Here is a 15,236-nt window from a genome sequence, read left to right as displayed (position 1 = left end):
TTCATGGGGGAAAGAAACAACTGACTAGTAGCTTTCCGTTTCTTCCTCTCTAAAGGAAAAACGTCTCATTTCTTCCAATTCTAATGGATGTGACATTATAATTACTGGAACCATCGTGGCATATATTCATAAATTCACTATTACACATCAATACACTAGATCGGTTAAAAACCGTGCATTACCATGATTCTAGTGAAATAATAAAAGCATCTGCATGAGACTAATTAGAATGCTCCAATCAACCCATAAAGGTTCCACCAGGCATGTTGGATTGACCCTGTGAAGAGACTTGTCCCTGTGAAACTAATTGTGATCGCCCTGCACCTTGACCATAAGATTGACCGATTCCACCAGCGACCATTTGTTGCTGCTGTGGCTGAATTTGTGGAATCTGCTGCTGGCTTTGAAGCTGTGACAATTGTGTTTGCTGCTGCTGCTGCTGCTGTTGCTGTTGTTGCTGTTGTTGCACCTGAGGATGCTGCTGCTGCTGTTGCTGTTGTTGCTGTTGTTGCACCTGAGGATGCTGCTGCTGCTGCTGTTGTAGCTGAGGATGCTGCTGCTGCTGCTGCTGTTGTAACTGAGGAAGCTGCTGCTGTTGTAACTGAGGAAGCTGCTGCTGTTGTAACTGAGGAAGCTGCTGCTGTTGTAACTGAGGAAGCTGCTGCTGTTGTAGCTGAGGATGCTGCTGCTGCTGTTGTAGCTGAGGATGCTGCTGCTGCTGCTGGTGCAACTGAGGAAGCTGTTGCTGCTGCTGTTGCATCTGAGTAAGCTGCTGCTGCTGCTGCTGTTGTTGCATTTGCGGTAGTTGTTGATGTTGTTGCAGCTGAGAAAGCTGATGCTGTTGCTGCATCTGCGGATGTTGTTGAAGCTGTTGTTGCATTTGCTGCTGTTGTTGCTGTTGACTGGGTATTTGTGGCTTAAACACAACCATATCCTGATTCAGAAAGTTTCAAAACGATGAAATACCAACAATCCATAATTAATAGCCTTTGACAAACATGGAAATCCAAAACAAAAGTTATGTCTACAATTCTTGATTCTTTTGGTCAAATGGCCACATTCGAACCAATTCAAGTAAGTAGAGAGATAAGAAAGGAAAAAGTAACCAAAAAAAAGAAAGAATTATAGACTATTGGACAAGAATAAAGGTCCTGGAATGTCAGAGAACGACCGAGATAAAAGCTATCAAATGGGGAAAGCAAGTAATTAATTTAAGAATAACGTTTTCTGTTTACTTACAAGAAATTTAAATTTAATGTTTTGAATGAGTAAAGCAACTGACTGAATAGAAATTATGAACATGGACCTAAATACGGATAGAGAACTATAAGCAAAAATGTTTTTCTGCATATTGTATACTACACATGACTGTGTCGTTCAATGCTCAACATGCCACGTGCGATTGTGTATGCACATGAAATTGAGCTTTAGAAAAATAAAAGGAGAATAAACATCCAGCATAAATATTTAACTCAAAATTTCACTAGCATCAAGATTAAGTATGTGCTCATGCTTGAGGCTTAAGTCTATCTTGATCTAACGGATAATATCTATAAAACAATGACTCTTTTGACAAGAATGTCCACATCAACGCAGCTCATGCACCGCCCATATGCTAGAAAAAAAAGATTGATGATTGATTCATTTTATCATGTTTTTCATGATTTTGCAGACATGTTAGAACATGATGAACACCCTTTAGCACATTAAAGAAAGTCGAGAAAATAAAAGGACTGTTACTGTGAGGGAATGACCTTAAAGCAAATAAAAGGAAAAGTATTTAAACATGCTTGCTGAATACCTAAGGTATGGAACAGAGGATTATCTGAAATGAAGACTTCAAAGAAATGGATTTCAAAAGTTTCCGAAGGTTCCTTGGAATGCTTTAAAAATATTGTTTTTACTTACAATTAGCCACAAAACTGAATGCTAGAATAAACAAATGTACGAGCCTCTCAATAATTAGAGTGCTCTTCACAAATCTAATCTTTTTGAAATTCTCCCTCATTCCTCATCAACTTAGATTCGAAGCCTTCTGCTGAACTCCTCTTTGGCCTAGGGATCTCTCAACCAGCCCTATGGCACCTTTTTGTGGTTTATTTTGTTCATTCTTTCGTTCTAGATTTGTTTTTCTCTAATCCCCCCCCCCCCCCCCCCCAAAAAAAAAAAGTAAAAAAAAAATAAAAAAATGAGCCTCTCAATGATTAGATATATAAAATGATGAGATAATATGCAAGTCCGTCCCGTGTTTCATGTCCTTCATATGTGCGACTATGTTTGCACCTACCATTTACATAGAAAGATATCTATGTGGAAGATGATGAATTAAACTTCTAGATTCAATGAAATTGGGCACTGAATACACATCATGAAATGCTGCATCCTACAACTACAACACAGGAATTCTAGTGAACAGATGTTGCGGTTAAATACACGATTGCAGAACAAAGAAATGAGCAACAAACTTTCAGTTTAAAATAGATGATTGCAAAAGACAAAAGTAAATATCAAAGTTGCAGTCAACTATTGAATGATATTTCTCAACAAGCATCTGAGATTTGTTGGCAATGTATTGACCTCGAAATGAAGGATTAACATCATTTATTTAAAGCAAACAAAAGAAAGAATACTGATACTAATACAAACAAATCTTTGTAGCTCAAAAATATCTTACCCCTGGAAAAAGCATCCCGATCAAGCGGCAAGCCTTATCGGAAACAGATAGCAGCAAAGTTTGGGATGGTAACTGGATGACTGCACACTGGAACAGAACAAGAAGCGGCTCAACATAAGAAACCACTCAGGAAATAAAGTTTGAAGTGGGTTCAAAAATGAAATACAGATAACTAATCCAAAGGAACCAAAACTGCTGCAAGCAGAGTAAACTTTGCATGTAGTACTAGAACCTGAAATCATGCTTGGTAGTACAATGTCACTACATAGCACAAAATGCTTAAGGAAATGTAGGAGTAGGACTGATATTTGTTATTACTAGTTTCAGATACTGAGGAAGTTAATTCTCTTAGAAGCAGGTACTTAATAATTCGGAAATCTAACCCCAATTTTTTAGATGATCTTTGGATAGGTGAAACTCCTCACTGTATCCTTTCCAAAGATCTATGCTTTGGTTATGCACAATACCTCTTGGTTTCGAACTCAAGGAAATCTAGCTCTGTTACGTAGTACCTAAGCCTTGCAAGAAACCTTTTGGAAGATGAAATTTGAGAATGGATCTCTCTAGTTGACTACGCTCTTCATTCTTCCTTCAAATATTTTCCAGATAGATGCCTTCGGTTGGTAGACAAATATTGTCAGGAGTTTCACTTACACTAACGAACTGAACTTGCAACCAAAGCAGCCCGCAGCCAACTAATTTAACTAAAAAGGGGATTAACTAAGAGATAGTAACGAATAAACAACAAAAGGGGAGTAACTTACAAGCTTCTTTTCTTGAAGCTGGCCAAGAAATCCATGCTGATTCATAGCTCGGAAAACAAGAAAATCAGCTTTTCCAACATATTGCCTAAAATCAAATACAACAAAACTTGAGCTAGTTTTAATTAAGCAGATAGAAGAAAAGAGAAATTACTATTATCTCACTGAGCAACAAATTACTTGTTATTCATGTGATCCTGTGAGATAAGCCGAACTATTTGCATTGTCGGCGGCCAGTTTGCTGCAAGCCTATAAACACAAAAGATAGATAAATGGTTCCACTTCTACGAAAAAAATTGAACTGATTCACAAATTTTAAACGTGAAGTATGGAAAGTCAACAAAATCTCAAGAGGAGGGAGGTAAAAGTATGCTGAAACAGATCATAAATTTCTATACTTCGAATGAAATGATGTTCAATATTTAGAATGAAATGATGCTCAATATTTAGGGATTTTATTAGCATCACCAACAAAATTCAAGACTTAGCGAACAAAGAAATTCATGAGAACTCAAAAATGACTGACAGATTTCTTGGGCTCCTTCTTTAGTCTTTACCATAATCAAAGTAACAAGAATCTAAAGTTTTTGATGGAGATTGCCCATCAATAATGGAAGCAAGAGTTCAAAGGGGAGAACTGTTGAGTAAAAAAGTACTGCGACTGCCATTGTACCCACACCTACCAGTGAAGAAACACAGCAACTACCAATCAAACATTATTAACAACAAAAGAATAGAACAACAGAGTTTGGACCAAGGGCTACGTTAGAAGGGAAATGCAGTATATTTCCAGTATTAATGAATCATTCATGAAAAGTCAACCTCCAATCCGCAGTGAACACATCTGTTAGCAGATAATGGCCGAAGATGCCCACAGACCACCACACAAATCCTTGCCAACCATCAGGGAAATAGATATGGGAGGCGCTACCACTTAGTTCTATGCTATAGAAAATATTGTACTCCATAGAAACCTATTTTTGAAGTAACAGGTTTCTGCAGATGTGAACCATAACCAGGACACCCCAGTACGAAACCTCTTGCTTCCGTTTTCATATTTACATCCGTCATTGGCTCTGTGAAGCACGTGTGTGATATTGATGTGACTTAAGGATGATTCTACGACTTCAACCGCTGACGGGCTCTATTAAATAGGTGATTGCAGCAGTTACTGTCTCCATTAAGATACAGATACAGCTAATAGCAACTGCCTTTTTGTGTTTCTTGTTGAAGGCAGGTTCAGCCTGTAGAAAGCATAATCACCTTGCTAAATAACAGTTAACAGAGCATCTTATCAGGTTGCCTGAAGTTCCCAAAATTATTCACACCATTGGTATCCACAAATCATTTGATTTCCCACCGAAGAGCACCCAAGTAGTAAACACTAACTTTTCAGGTTAGTTCTTAGACCCGAAGCAAGCTCAAAAATCTTCAACCAGAAAATTATCTAGCCTAAGTATTTAAGAATTCCTGATTAAAAACTAGGAAAAAACTGTGTCAAGAAATATGTATATCAGCTAGTTCAGGGCACCACAAAAGGGGTCAACTAAATAATTCTAATACTTCAAATTATTGAGTAAACTGGTCAATGCAAGTAGGTTTATTCTAATACCCTTCAACTCGATAAGATATATGGTATAATGATTCCTAATTTGCAAAATTTTATTAACTATCAACTAAAAAAGAATTATATATATCTAAACATTATCAAATATATGGCAGGAGAAGCAAAAAAAAAAAAACTCAGAACCATAGTCCACTTACTTCTCAGAAGCTGAAGCACTCCTGTAACCCTGACAGAAACAACTCAATCAGTTAAATATCAATGAATAACTTGACATTGTGGATTTGTGGTAGGAGGAAAGGTAATTCTCTGATCACTATAAAAGCTTTCAATGTATAATCCATTGATATAAAGAGACTGATAAAAAACGGTATAACTAAAATAAAAGGTCGTGCTTTTTTCAACCAGAGGAAAAATTAAAAAAAAAAGTGCAAGAAATTATACCAAGAAAATAAAATTTCATTTTTACTAAAATTATGTAGCGGATGATCAGGAACATACTTCCATTCTGGTAATAAAAACAGGCTGGCCTTGTCTCTGCCCAGATAGATTTCCCTGCATTGCCATGCCCAAACAATGTTTGAGATAATTTTTCATTCCATAATTTCTACGACAAAGAATAATTTTATGCAACTACTCAACTTTTTTGTCATGCTTAGAACTTAGAAGACAGAGCTTTTCAACTTTTTAATGGATACATTATCACAACTATCACGTAAACAACACAGGCACATTCACAACATACCTCCCAAAATTTCACATATTTGGATTGTGCTGGTTGCAAAGCCCCTGCTGAATGCTGTGATAATGGCATATTTGCTGCTGCATTGTTCACTCCAAGTGAATGCATCCCATTTTGAACTTGTTGAGGCATTCCTGGAGTAGGAATCATCGTGCCATTTCCAGAAGAAACACCTGGTTGGGTTAAGTTGCTCATAACATTTTGGTTCATGCTAATTCCACTTTGTACCACTTGTGTTCCTGCAAGATTTCCTTGGCTAATCCCAGGAACTGATTGACTCACACTAGGACCACCTTGGAGATTTCCTGCCGCTTGTGAAGTGGAAACATTTGAATTTCCAGAAATGTTGTTATTTGCTGAAGTAAGTGAGCTTAGACCTGAGTTCGGTGCAACCTGTGTAAGAGTTGTAGAACCATTTATTGATGTCATACCAGATTGACTGGATGAAAATACATTTTGTGCAGCAGGCACAGATGATCCCATTCCACTGGATATCATATTGGATACATGCATGGCCATTGGGGTTTGACCCATAGACGTAAGTCCAATGGAATTTCCTCCATTTAAAGTAGCAGAGCTCATCACCCGTGCTTGAGAAATATTATTCAGAATGCTAACATTAGCAGGACCCACAGGTCGTAAAGTCTGTGGAACGCCATTCACTAGAGGTTTAAGATCTTGTGTGCTCTCGTTATTTGTGATCATCTCCTGAGAAGAAAGTGGTGAAGAGGTCTGCAAACTAGGGACTCCCTGTGAAGCTGCACGAACAACAGACGGCATATGTGGTGGATATGCAGGTCCATTTGTCATAGATGTAACAGTATTTGGTTCCTGATAAAAATTATAGTCCAGCATGATTCAGGCTGTAAGGCTATCATAAAAGCCAAATTTCTACCATAGAAATTAAGAATAAAAAGAAATGAGTCTTACAACTTTCACAGTAGCAGGAGGCACATTAGCAACAGAAACTGGCTGCCGGTTAATGATAGGTCCATTTACTGGGATAGACAAAAAAAGAAACGCAAGTGTCAAACACTTCTTGCAAATGTCCATGTGAACTTTTTAAATAACCAGAGATTTCCAAACTCAACATGAGTTGGAAATATGGACACATTTCCAAACGTTTCTATTGAGAAGAATGAAAAAACCAAAGAAGCAGTACAAAAATTCAATAACACCAAACACAGGGCTACCGAAATATGAACTTACACAAAAGAGCTCTGACTTCAACCATCAGTTTGAATATTCTTTAATTTCCTATTTAGATAAAGCCCAACTATAATCCTTTTCACTCTCTTGCAGAATTTGTATCTTTAAGCACTAGTCTTTTCATTTATTCAATCAAAGTTTGGTCTCCAGCCGTAAGAATCTAAATCTACCTAGTTCAAATTATGCTTCAAATACCAGATCTAAATGCCAATTAGTATACTTCAGACTTGCAAGTCACATGGCATGACCATATCCCTGTCATGAAGATCAGCCAGACTAGGAAGACATCTTAAATCAACTGTTCAGGAATATCATATTTCTTTCCAAAGCTAATGCATCTAATGATCAGGATCTGACAAAGATAAGCTAATAGTGGGGACCTGAAGAATTTGTATCTTTAAGCACTAGTCTTTTCATTTATTCAATCAAAGTTTGGTCTCCAGCCGTAAGAATCTAAATCTACCTAGTTCAAATTATGCTTCAAATACCCGATCTAAATGCCAATTAGTATACTTCAGACTTGCAAGTCACATGGCATGACCATATCCCTGTCATGAAGATCAGCCAGACTAGGAAGACATCTTAAATCAACTGTTCAGGAATATCATATTTCTTTCAAAAGCTAATGCATCTAATGATCAGGATCTGACAAAGATAAGCTAATAGTGGGGACCTGAAGAATTTGTATCTTTAAGCACTAGTCTTTTCATTTATTCAATCAAAGTTTGGTCTCCAGCCGTAAGAATATAAATCTACCTAGTTCAAATTATGCTTCAAATACCCGATCTAAATGCCAATTAGTATACTTCAGACTTGCAAGTCACATGGCATGACCATATCCCTGTCATGAAGATCAGCCAGACTAGGAAGACATCTTAAATCAACTGTTCAGGAATATCATATTTCTTTCCAAAGCTAATGCATCTAATGATCAGGATCTGACAAAGATAAGCTAATAGTGGGGACCTGATGGAGTAGTGGTTGGAGGTGGTCCAGTAACAGGCACAACAGGAGATATGTCCATTTTCACAGGACTCTGGTTTGCAGGCAAACTAGTAATTCCAGGACGACTTAAAGCTGCACGGGCTTCCACAAAATTTTCAGAGATCAAGACAAGGTATGAGGGGGTTTTAACATTATCAATAGGTGGATCTGCTGACCGGAGGTTCCGTTTTCCCTTCATTAAAAGGTGGAGCAGTCAGTCACATATATTTACAAATGAGGCTATTAATATTTATAAATAATACCAACTATAATGCCACAATATAAGCTGCTGAAAATTTCACTGAGATTACTCAAAATTAGAAATCCAGAAAATATGAGGGATTAAAAATTGAACTGGCAATGATAGCATGTCGGAGTAACTCCAGATTTCACCATTACAAAATTAATAGAAGAAATTCGGAATGACTTGGTTGAGGAAATAAGTATCTAAATGGTAGATTCAGAGAAGTTGCAAGGGCTTCTGTTTTATGTACACGTGTGAGGGGGAGGGAGCTTGAGTAAACATTCGTACTTACAGCAGTGTAAATTGCTCTTAGTTTTGGAAGCTGTTTGGGGCAAATAACTGACAGAGATATGAAGCACTGCATGGAAAGATGGTCTAGTTACCTTATTATCTGCAACACTTAACGGGGAAGAAAAATATTTTTTTGTCAGCTTGAAAAAATTAAGCTACGTAATGTTAACCTGAGGAAATGATTTAGCAACTGTCTCAGCATATGATTGAGAACTCCCTGGTTCAACATTGTCATGTTGCTCCAAGTTTTGCACTGCTGGTCTATATACTGGCGTTGGCAGGGGATAAGGATTACTTGCAGCAACAAGAATACAGTGCTTCTGCATATCCATAGTTTGTTGATTTTGGCCACCATTTTGTTGAGTTGGGAACATCTAGATAGAAATAATTAGGCAAGACAAATCATAAGGGATATAAAGTCATGCTATATTTCTTTCATGAGAACAAAAAATTGTGATAGCAAAAGAACATTACAACAGGAAAAAAAAATCTTAATTGTATACCTAGTTTAGCATCATCCCGTTTTCTTTTTTTTTTTTTTTTTTTTTTTATAAAAAAAATTATTCATAATAAACAAAAATATTCCATTAGAAACATAAAATTAGCCAAGCCTATGCAAATGGATCTCAAAAATATTTAACCCATCCCAAGCTCATTAAAGTTCATTGTATAAGCCTTCAACTGAAGGCCAAGGAATTTCACAAATCAAACATAGTTAAAAACAAGACATGTGAATATAAAATTATATTTTAGTGTTGATTATAACAAAAGAAAGCTTCCACTTTTAGTCATAGCGAGAGAAACTTAACATAGTTATGTCATCAAACTTCTTGAACAAAAACTCAAGAATTTGGAGCTTCTAAAGCTCTTGATAATTGGCCTTTCCTTATATTTCAGAAGTTAAATTATTTTGCTTGTCTGAAGAACTCCATAATCATTCCTGTGTCCTAAAATACTTTTATTGTATAATTACAATATGAAGAACTAAATTTGTGGCATGGTAAGACGAGAGCAAAAGGTCAAACCATCTGAAACATCATCAGTATTCTAGAAAGAAGATGGGGACCCTCTAGTCTCTAATATAGAAATGTTTATTCAAGACAAGATGAGCAGTTGAGAGATGAAAATGAACCATACAACTATCGTTAAGAAATGATGAGATAAAGCACCATAACAATAGTTCAGAAGAACGAGATCAGAGGGCAAGAATATGCATACCATAAGTGCTTCAGCAAGCCCTTCAGCTATTGCAGCGTCACTGAAACCCCCACCAGAAAAGGGAATAGCTGAAAGCCATTGTATGAAAATATCAACATCTCTTGTCCACCCAGTCCGCTGTACTAGACATCCTGAAAAAAGAGAAGTTGAAATAAAAAAGAATGGGCATATTCAAAATCATGTAACACGCTAAATTTCCAATAAAACTAACAAGATGCCACATCACACTTTGTCTACTGGATGTGACTAATTTCACTCTTGAAACAATATACAAATGCAGACATATATATCCTGAAAATCTTGGAAACTAAATTCCTGTACATCTTTATGTCAGGGGTTTGGAAGAGAATTGGTGTTAGAAATCATTCTCCAATTGCACTCTACTTATGCTAATACATTAGCTTATGTGTAAAGGTCAAGAGAAACTTGGAACTTCGAGAGTATATGAGACCCACATGACAAGTGGAGGACTTAGTCCAGAAAGTTGTCCATATAGAACATTGGACAAGATAATATCATGGCCAAATTCTATCAGTAAACATTTCGTGGTCACAATTAGCTAGACTATTGAATGACACAAACAAACACAATGTTCTGGTGCAGGAAAATAAATGCTCAACATCAGAGCATAAACATAATGAACCAGGAAAAATAAGCTCCTTACTAACCACAATACGATCCATGAGTATGAAACATGACCAGAGAGAACTCGACATTAGAGGTTGGTGGTTTCTGCATTCCAAAAGTAAAGTATATCATTGGTCAGGTAGAATGAAAGATGTCACTAGAACATTCACAAGAGCATGCTCTGTTTAGAACCAAGCATAAGAAATTATTATTAAATAATGTGATTTTAAGAGCTAGAAATGATTTCATATTTTTAATTGCATATGGGATGAGAAAGATTTGAAATGGATGTGATCATCTAATCTGTCTTGATGTTGCCTAGAAATGAAAAGAAAATAAATATTTTAATTATATTTTTAATCAGTGAAACTTAAAATTCGATAAGATTTGTTAACTTTGAAAATCAAAATGGCTAGATTAGTAACCTTAAAAATTCATAAGGCTAGATTAGTAACCTTTGGAATTGAATTAACTATAACTATTAAAAGTTGAAAGAGCTAAATTTGTGTGGAAAACTGTTCTGAAAATATTTTTTATTCTGTTTTCAAAACTGTTTTTGAACGTTAGGAATACTGACTCGTAAAAGCTCATATTACTGAGCATCTAGGAATCACTCACGAGGACATGATTTGGAAAGGAAACAACCACCACATTCTTTTTCTCTCAAAAATAGGCCATTGACAAGAACACTCTAAAAGAAAACAAGAGAAGGGGAAAAAAAAACTTTTATACCCCAATTATCCAAATGCACTTTTACAGAGCCGTATAAACAGAAAACTAAAATCCTTTACCCACATTTTCACCAACTAAACATAATATTATCAGATTATCACACGTCTCAATGGAAACATCAGCTTCTAACTATAAATCCTACAAAAGATAAAGGCCTCAATTTTGAAGTCTTCAAAAAAGAAAGAAAAACCAAGTGTTTCATCCAGCATCAACATGGAAGCACCATGTATCAATCTAAATTGATGGACCATATATCAATTCTAGCATTCCTAAACAGTATCCTCTGTTATGAAGATGAATTGACAGCTTTTAATTCTTATAGGGATATTCTCTAAATTTCAAAATCTGAAAGAACTATTGCATACATGAAATGTTAGGGATAAACTATATTTGTCTTCTGAAAAAGAAAGAGACATACCTGCCCGGTTGTTTCATTTCCACCGAAACATCTGCATAAGTAGAAAGTTAGCTTTTATCATATCCTTATTACCATCCAAGAGATTACCCATGAACTATTTCTAACATCAAAAGGCAACAACAAAAATAAAAGGTGTAAACATTAATGAATTTTCACATGAAACTGTAAAGATAAAATCTTCATCACCGTTTTGGATCAATGGTAGGTGTCAGATGATTCATATTCTATAACATCCACGGGCTTTCTTTCATTGAAAGCCTCGTTTGCACTCTTAAGACTTGCAAACCCTTGAGTTGAAATACAGGAATTATTTTACCATGTGAATTATGTGCTCTATTTTACATTTATTTGTTATCAGCTACGTTGTGGCTAAGGACACTCCTAAAAATACATAACAAGAGAGGTGGAGATCTTCGTAGCCTACTGAATCAAGTCAATGTCAACAAAAATGATAGAATTTAAGCCCATCCAAATCAGGAACATGGTAACAAATCGTGAGTTCTACAGAAATAAATAGGCGACTCGAGAATCAACTGTCAGAAAGGAACCGTAGGTATAATATGGTTCAGGTTAAAAATGGAGAGTCAGGCAGGTACTTAATGTGGACTCTAAGTGTGAATTCCGAATTGGGGAAAAATCAACAAAACTGATTGTGATCGTTCACATGATAGCCCGTTGGCTATCACAATTAGAACCGAATGACCAGTCAAGAAACAGATAAAGCTTTGTAGGCATTTCCAGAAAGTCCTAAAACACAAACAATAACATACGAAAACGCGTAGTTACGCAATTAGAAAAACAGACAGGAAGGAGAGCGGAGAAGTGATGGATAATAGGAGTACCTGACGATCTTTTCGATGTAATCGGACACGACAGTTTGCCAGAAGGGACCCATGGCCGCGGTACCTTCAACGACCACTATCAACTGCTTCTCTGCCATGGAATGACTCCGAGAGAAGTCGGCAGTCGGGATTTTGAGGTTTATCGATTATGATTCCCGCCGGTTTCGAGACCAATTCCGGGAACCTCAGAAAGCGTGCGCAAATGGTAAAATTGGAAGCAGAACCAAAATTCATCAACGGGTTTTCTTAGCCAAGGCTACAACCCCGTATTAAAGGTGTCATCTTTTTTTCCTTTTTTTTTTTTTTCTTTCTTTTCTCTTCTTCTTTTGTTTCTCAATTTCAGTTAAGTCTATTTTTTCTATTCTCTTTTATTATTATTATTATTATTATTATTAAAGTCAGTTAATTTACCTGTTTTATCATAGATAATAAAATAATAACATTGGTAATAATCATTTTTTTTTTGTCGTATGCAGTTCCGATCAATTTTTTAATTCCATTATTGAAACTCGCTATCGTAAAACTTCCAACTGTATTACGAGAGAATTACCATAAAGAAATATATTGAAATCATAAATAATTCGTTTTATTAGTTAATGCAAGTTCATGGGACAATTTTAGTGGTATCTAAATAACAAAAAATAATAACGCGCATCATTACTACAACATTAAATTGCCTCCCATTATAAGACCGACACAAGAAACCAAGGGAGATATTATGAAAAATATTTTTATTTATTTATATTTTAAAGTATAACCCAAGTTTTGATAGTTAAAATATACGCATATATCAAATAAGTGAGTTACGTACAGATATATTTATATTTATATATAAAACCCACTTAACTGAATGAAAAATTCTTCTAGATTCTTGTCATTACCCATAGTTGAATAAGCATTTTACCTACATTAGTTGTTACAAGTACTTATTTGTGTTTAAACTAGTAATAAAAGATCATATGAAATATGCGTGTAAATTTAGTTTAATGGTTGGGCCCATGGGCTATGGGCTATTTTCTGTTAAGCCCATAATATTGAAAACATAGTCCAAAGCGAAGTGTGTGAAGATGCGTTGTTGTAGATGTGGAAACCCAGCCAACATGTGTGTCCTCACCCTTTACATTCGTGTCAATATGCCATGATAATTCATCCCAGACATCTGCTGGTTGCTGGTGGGTGACAAGGCTCAGATTCAGATTCAGATTCAGATTCAGTCCTGGTCCTATTTCACAAGGAAAGTGCAGAATAAATTTATGTGTTGCCAATGGAAAGTCTACTTGTCCTGCTCTTATATCCTTCAGATTACACCCAATTGATCATATTCATACCAAACCAAACCAACTTCCAAACAGGTACACATAAACAAAAACAATGTGTGTTTCTTAATTGCTTTTAATTAATGCCACTAACCAAGTTTGTAGAATCTCTTGATGTAAGAGATGCATCTAATGAAAGGTCAATGAACTTGGACGGGATTATGAACGCAATTAACTCTCTATCATCAATTAATCCACTCTTTTTAAATATTAAAATATTATTGTTATACATATTGTTGCTATGCTCACAATGAACTTATCATGATTGGCTTATTAAAAAAAAATTATATCGATTGCATTATCTTACAGTGTAATTGTGTGTATTACTATTAAGTCAGGCTTATATTGTTCATTAGAATAAATGAATTACGATAACATGAGGGTGAAATGAAACCAAATATTGGAATTAATTTAAATTTATTTAATGGGTGTGTTAAAAAAGAGGATGTAGTGAAACAAAATCGTGGTTTATATTGCAAAAGAATTTATTTAAGTCACCAACTTTAATGATTTTGATTAATTACTAATCATGCCTAAACATATATTTATTGTATAGCTACCTCAAAATAAATAAATTAATTAATAGAAACCAACCAAACCAAATTTGAATGATAAGATTTGTTTCACTTTAATTTATAGTCCAACATTTTTGGTCAAACATATCATATTATAATGTCTTTTTGTAAGATAATGTCTTAGTCAATGGTTTCATGACAGATGGAATGATGTTCAAAATTGTCAACACCTTGAACTCTTCTTCTTTTACATCTTTACAGGTACAAATGCACAATTTGAAGAATTATTATTTTTTTTTTTCTTTTATATCTAAAACAAGTCAAATTAATTAAAATTTTACCTTTGTAAAGAGTGAAAATTTTAATAAAAATATATTTGATAAATTTATATTTAAATGTTAAATTAGATCTTGTGATCGAGAATTCAATAATAAAAAATGAAATGTTGCAATATTAACAATATAAAGTAATGTATTTTTATAATATCTTTGGAAGTTAGGCCACCATTGAAGATATAAGAAAGGAATATTCCTTAGAATTTTTTTCCAAATGCAAAAAGGATCATGCACATAACTCACAAGAAACAGCATGCAACGCTGTCGTTTTGTGCATGTATTGATTCCAAGTTTTTCTAAATAGTCTCTCTAAATTTTGATTAAAAATAAATAAATAAATAAATAAGGTATTTGCAAGGCTCCTCAAAAGTCGCTTGGCCTTTTATGCCCTCAAGGGTCACTATCTATCCTCGAACTTATCCATATGAGGGGCAACGATCATCTGCGCGTGCGTATTTGTTTAAATCATGGTCGTGCAATGGAGACCGTCGGATGAAGAATCTAAGGAAAGTGTAGAAGAAAGGGGGCCCAAGGATATTATTAAAATAGATCTGAGTGTGGGGAATCTTGACGATGCGAGATTCTTGAGGGGGTGTTGTGGGCCAGGTCAGAATTAAAAAAGATAACGTAATAAATTGGAGAGGGAGAGAGAATATTCTAAATAGTATAAATTAATTACCAAAAAAGGATATTATGAAACCATTGCGGAATATTCGGATCGAGGCGCTATCACATCGTTAACAGAACCACTAAAGATGGTGTGT

General features: G+C 35.3%; 1 protein-coding gene across 2 annotated transcripts; it reads right to left on the bottom strand.

The window, feature by feature from the left end:
- Positions 1-13: 13 nt before the first annotated feature.
- On the bottom strand, positions 14-12,557 carry LOC111795409 (mediator of RNA polymerase II transcription subunit 25). Of its 2 annotated transcripts, XM_087125083.1 has the most exons (15): positions 12,307-12,557; positions 11,465-11,495; positions 10,356-10,419; positions 9,688-9,818; positions 8,640-8,843; positions 8,471-8,536; positions 7,917-8,127; positions 6,672-6,739; positions 5,745-6,572; positions 5,501-5,554; positions 5,200-5,228; positions 3,616-3,684; positions 3,439-3,523; positions 2,675-2,761; positions 14-934 (listed from the first exon to the last, which is right to left on the bottom strand). In XM_087125083.1, exons 1-15 carry the CDS (start codon positions 12,402-12,404, stop codon positions 239-241), a joined length of 2,721 nt encoding a protein of 906 aa, XP_086981209.1. In that variant the 5' UTR covers positions 12,405-12,557; the 3' UTR covers positions 14-238. The 2 variants fall into 2 exon arrangements, with proteins under 2 accessions (XP_086981209.1, XP_086981210.1); XM_087125084.1 differs by lacking the exon at positions 8,471-8,536.
- Positions 12,558-15,236: the final 2,679 nt, after the last annotated feature.

This window comes from Cucurbita pepo, chromosome 1 (genome assembly GCF_057944985.1).
Source record: "Cucurbita pepo subsp. pepo isolate OVF chromosome 1, ASM5794498v1, whole genome shotgun sequence".
NCBI classification, from domain to species: domain Eukaryota; kingdom Viridiplantae; phylum Streptophyta; class Magnoliopsida; order Cucurbitales; family Cucurbitaceae; genus Cucurbita; species Cucurbita pepo.
The sequence above is the reverse complement of the archived record's forward strand: the minus strand, read 5'-3'. Positions and strand labels throughout refer to the sequence as shown.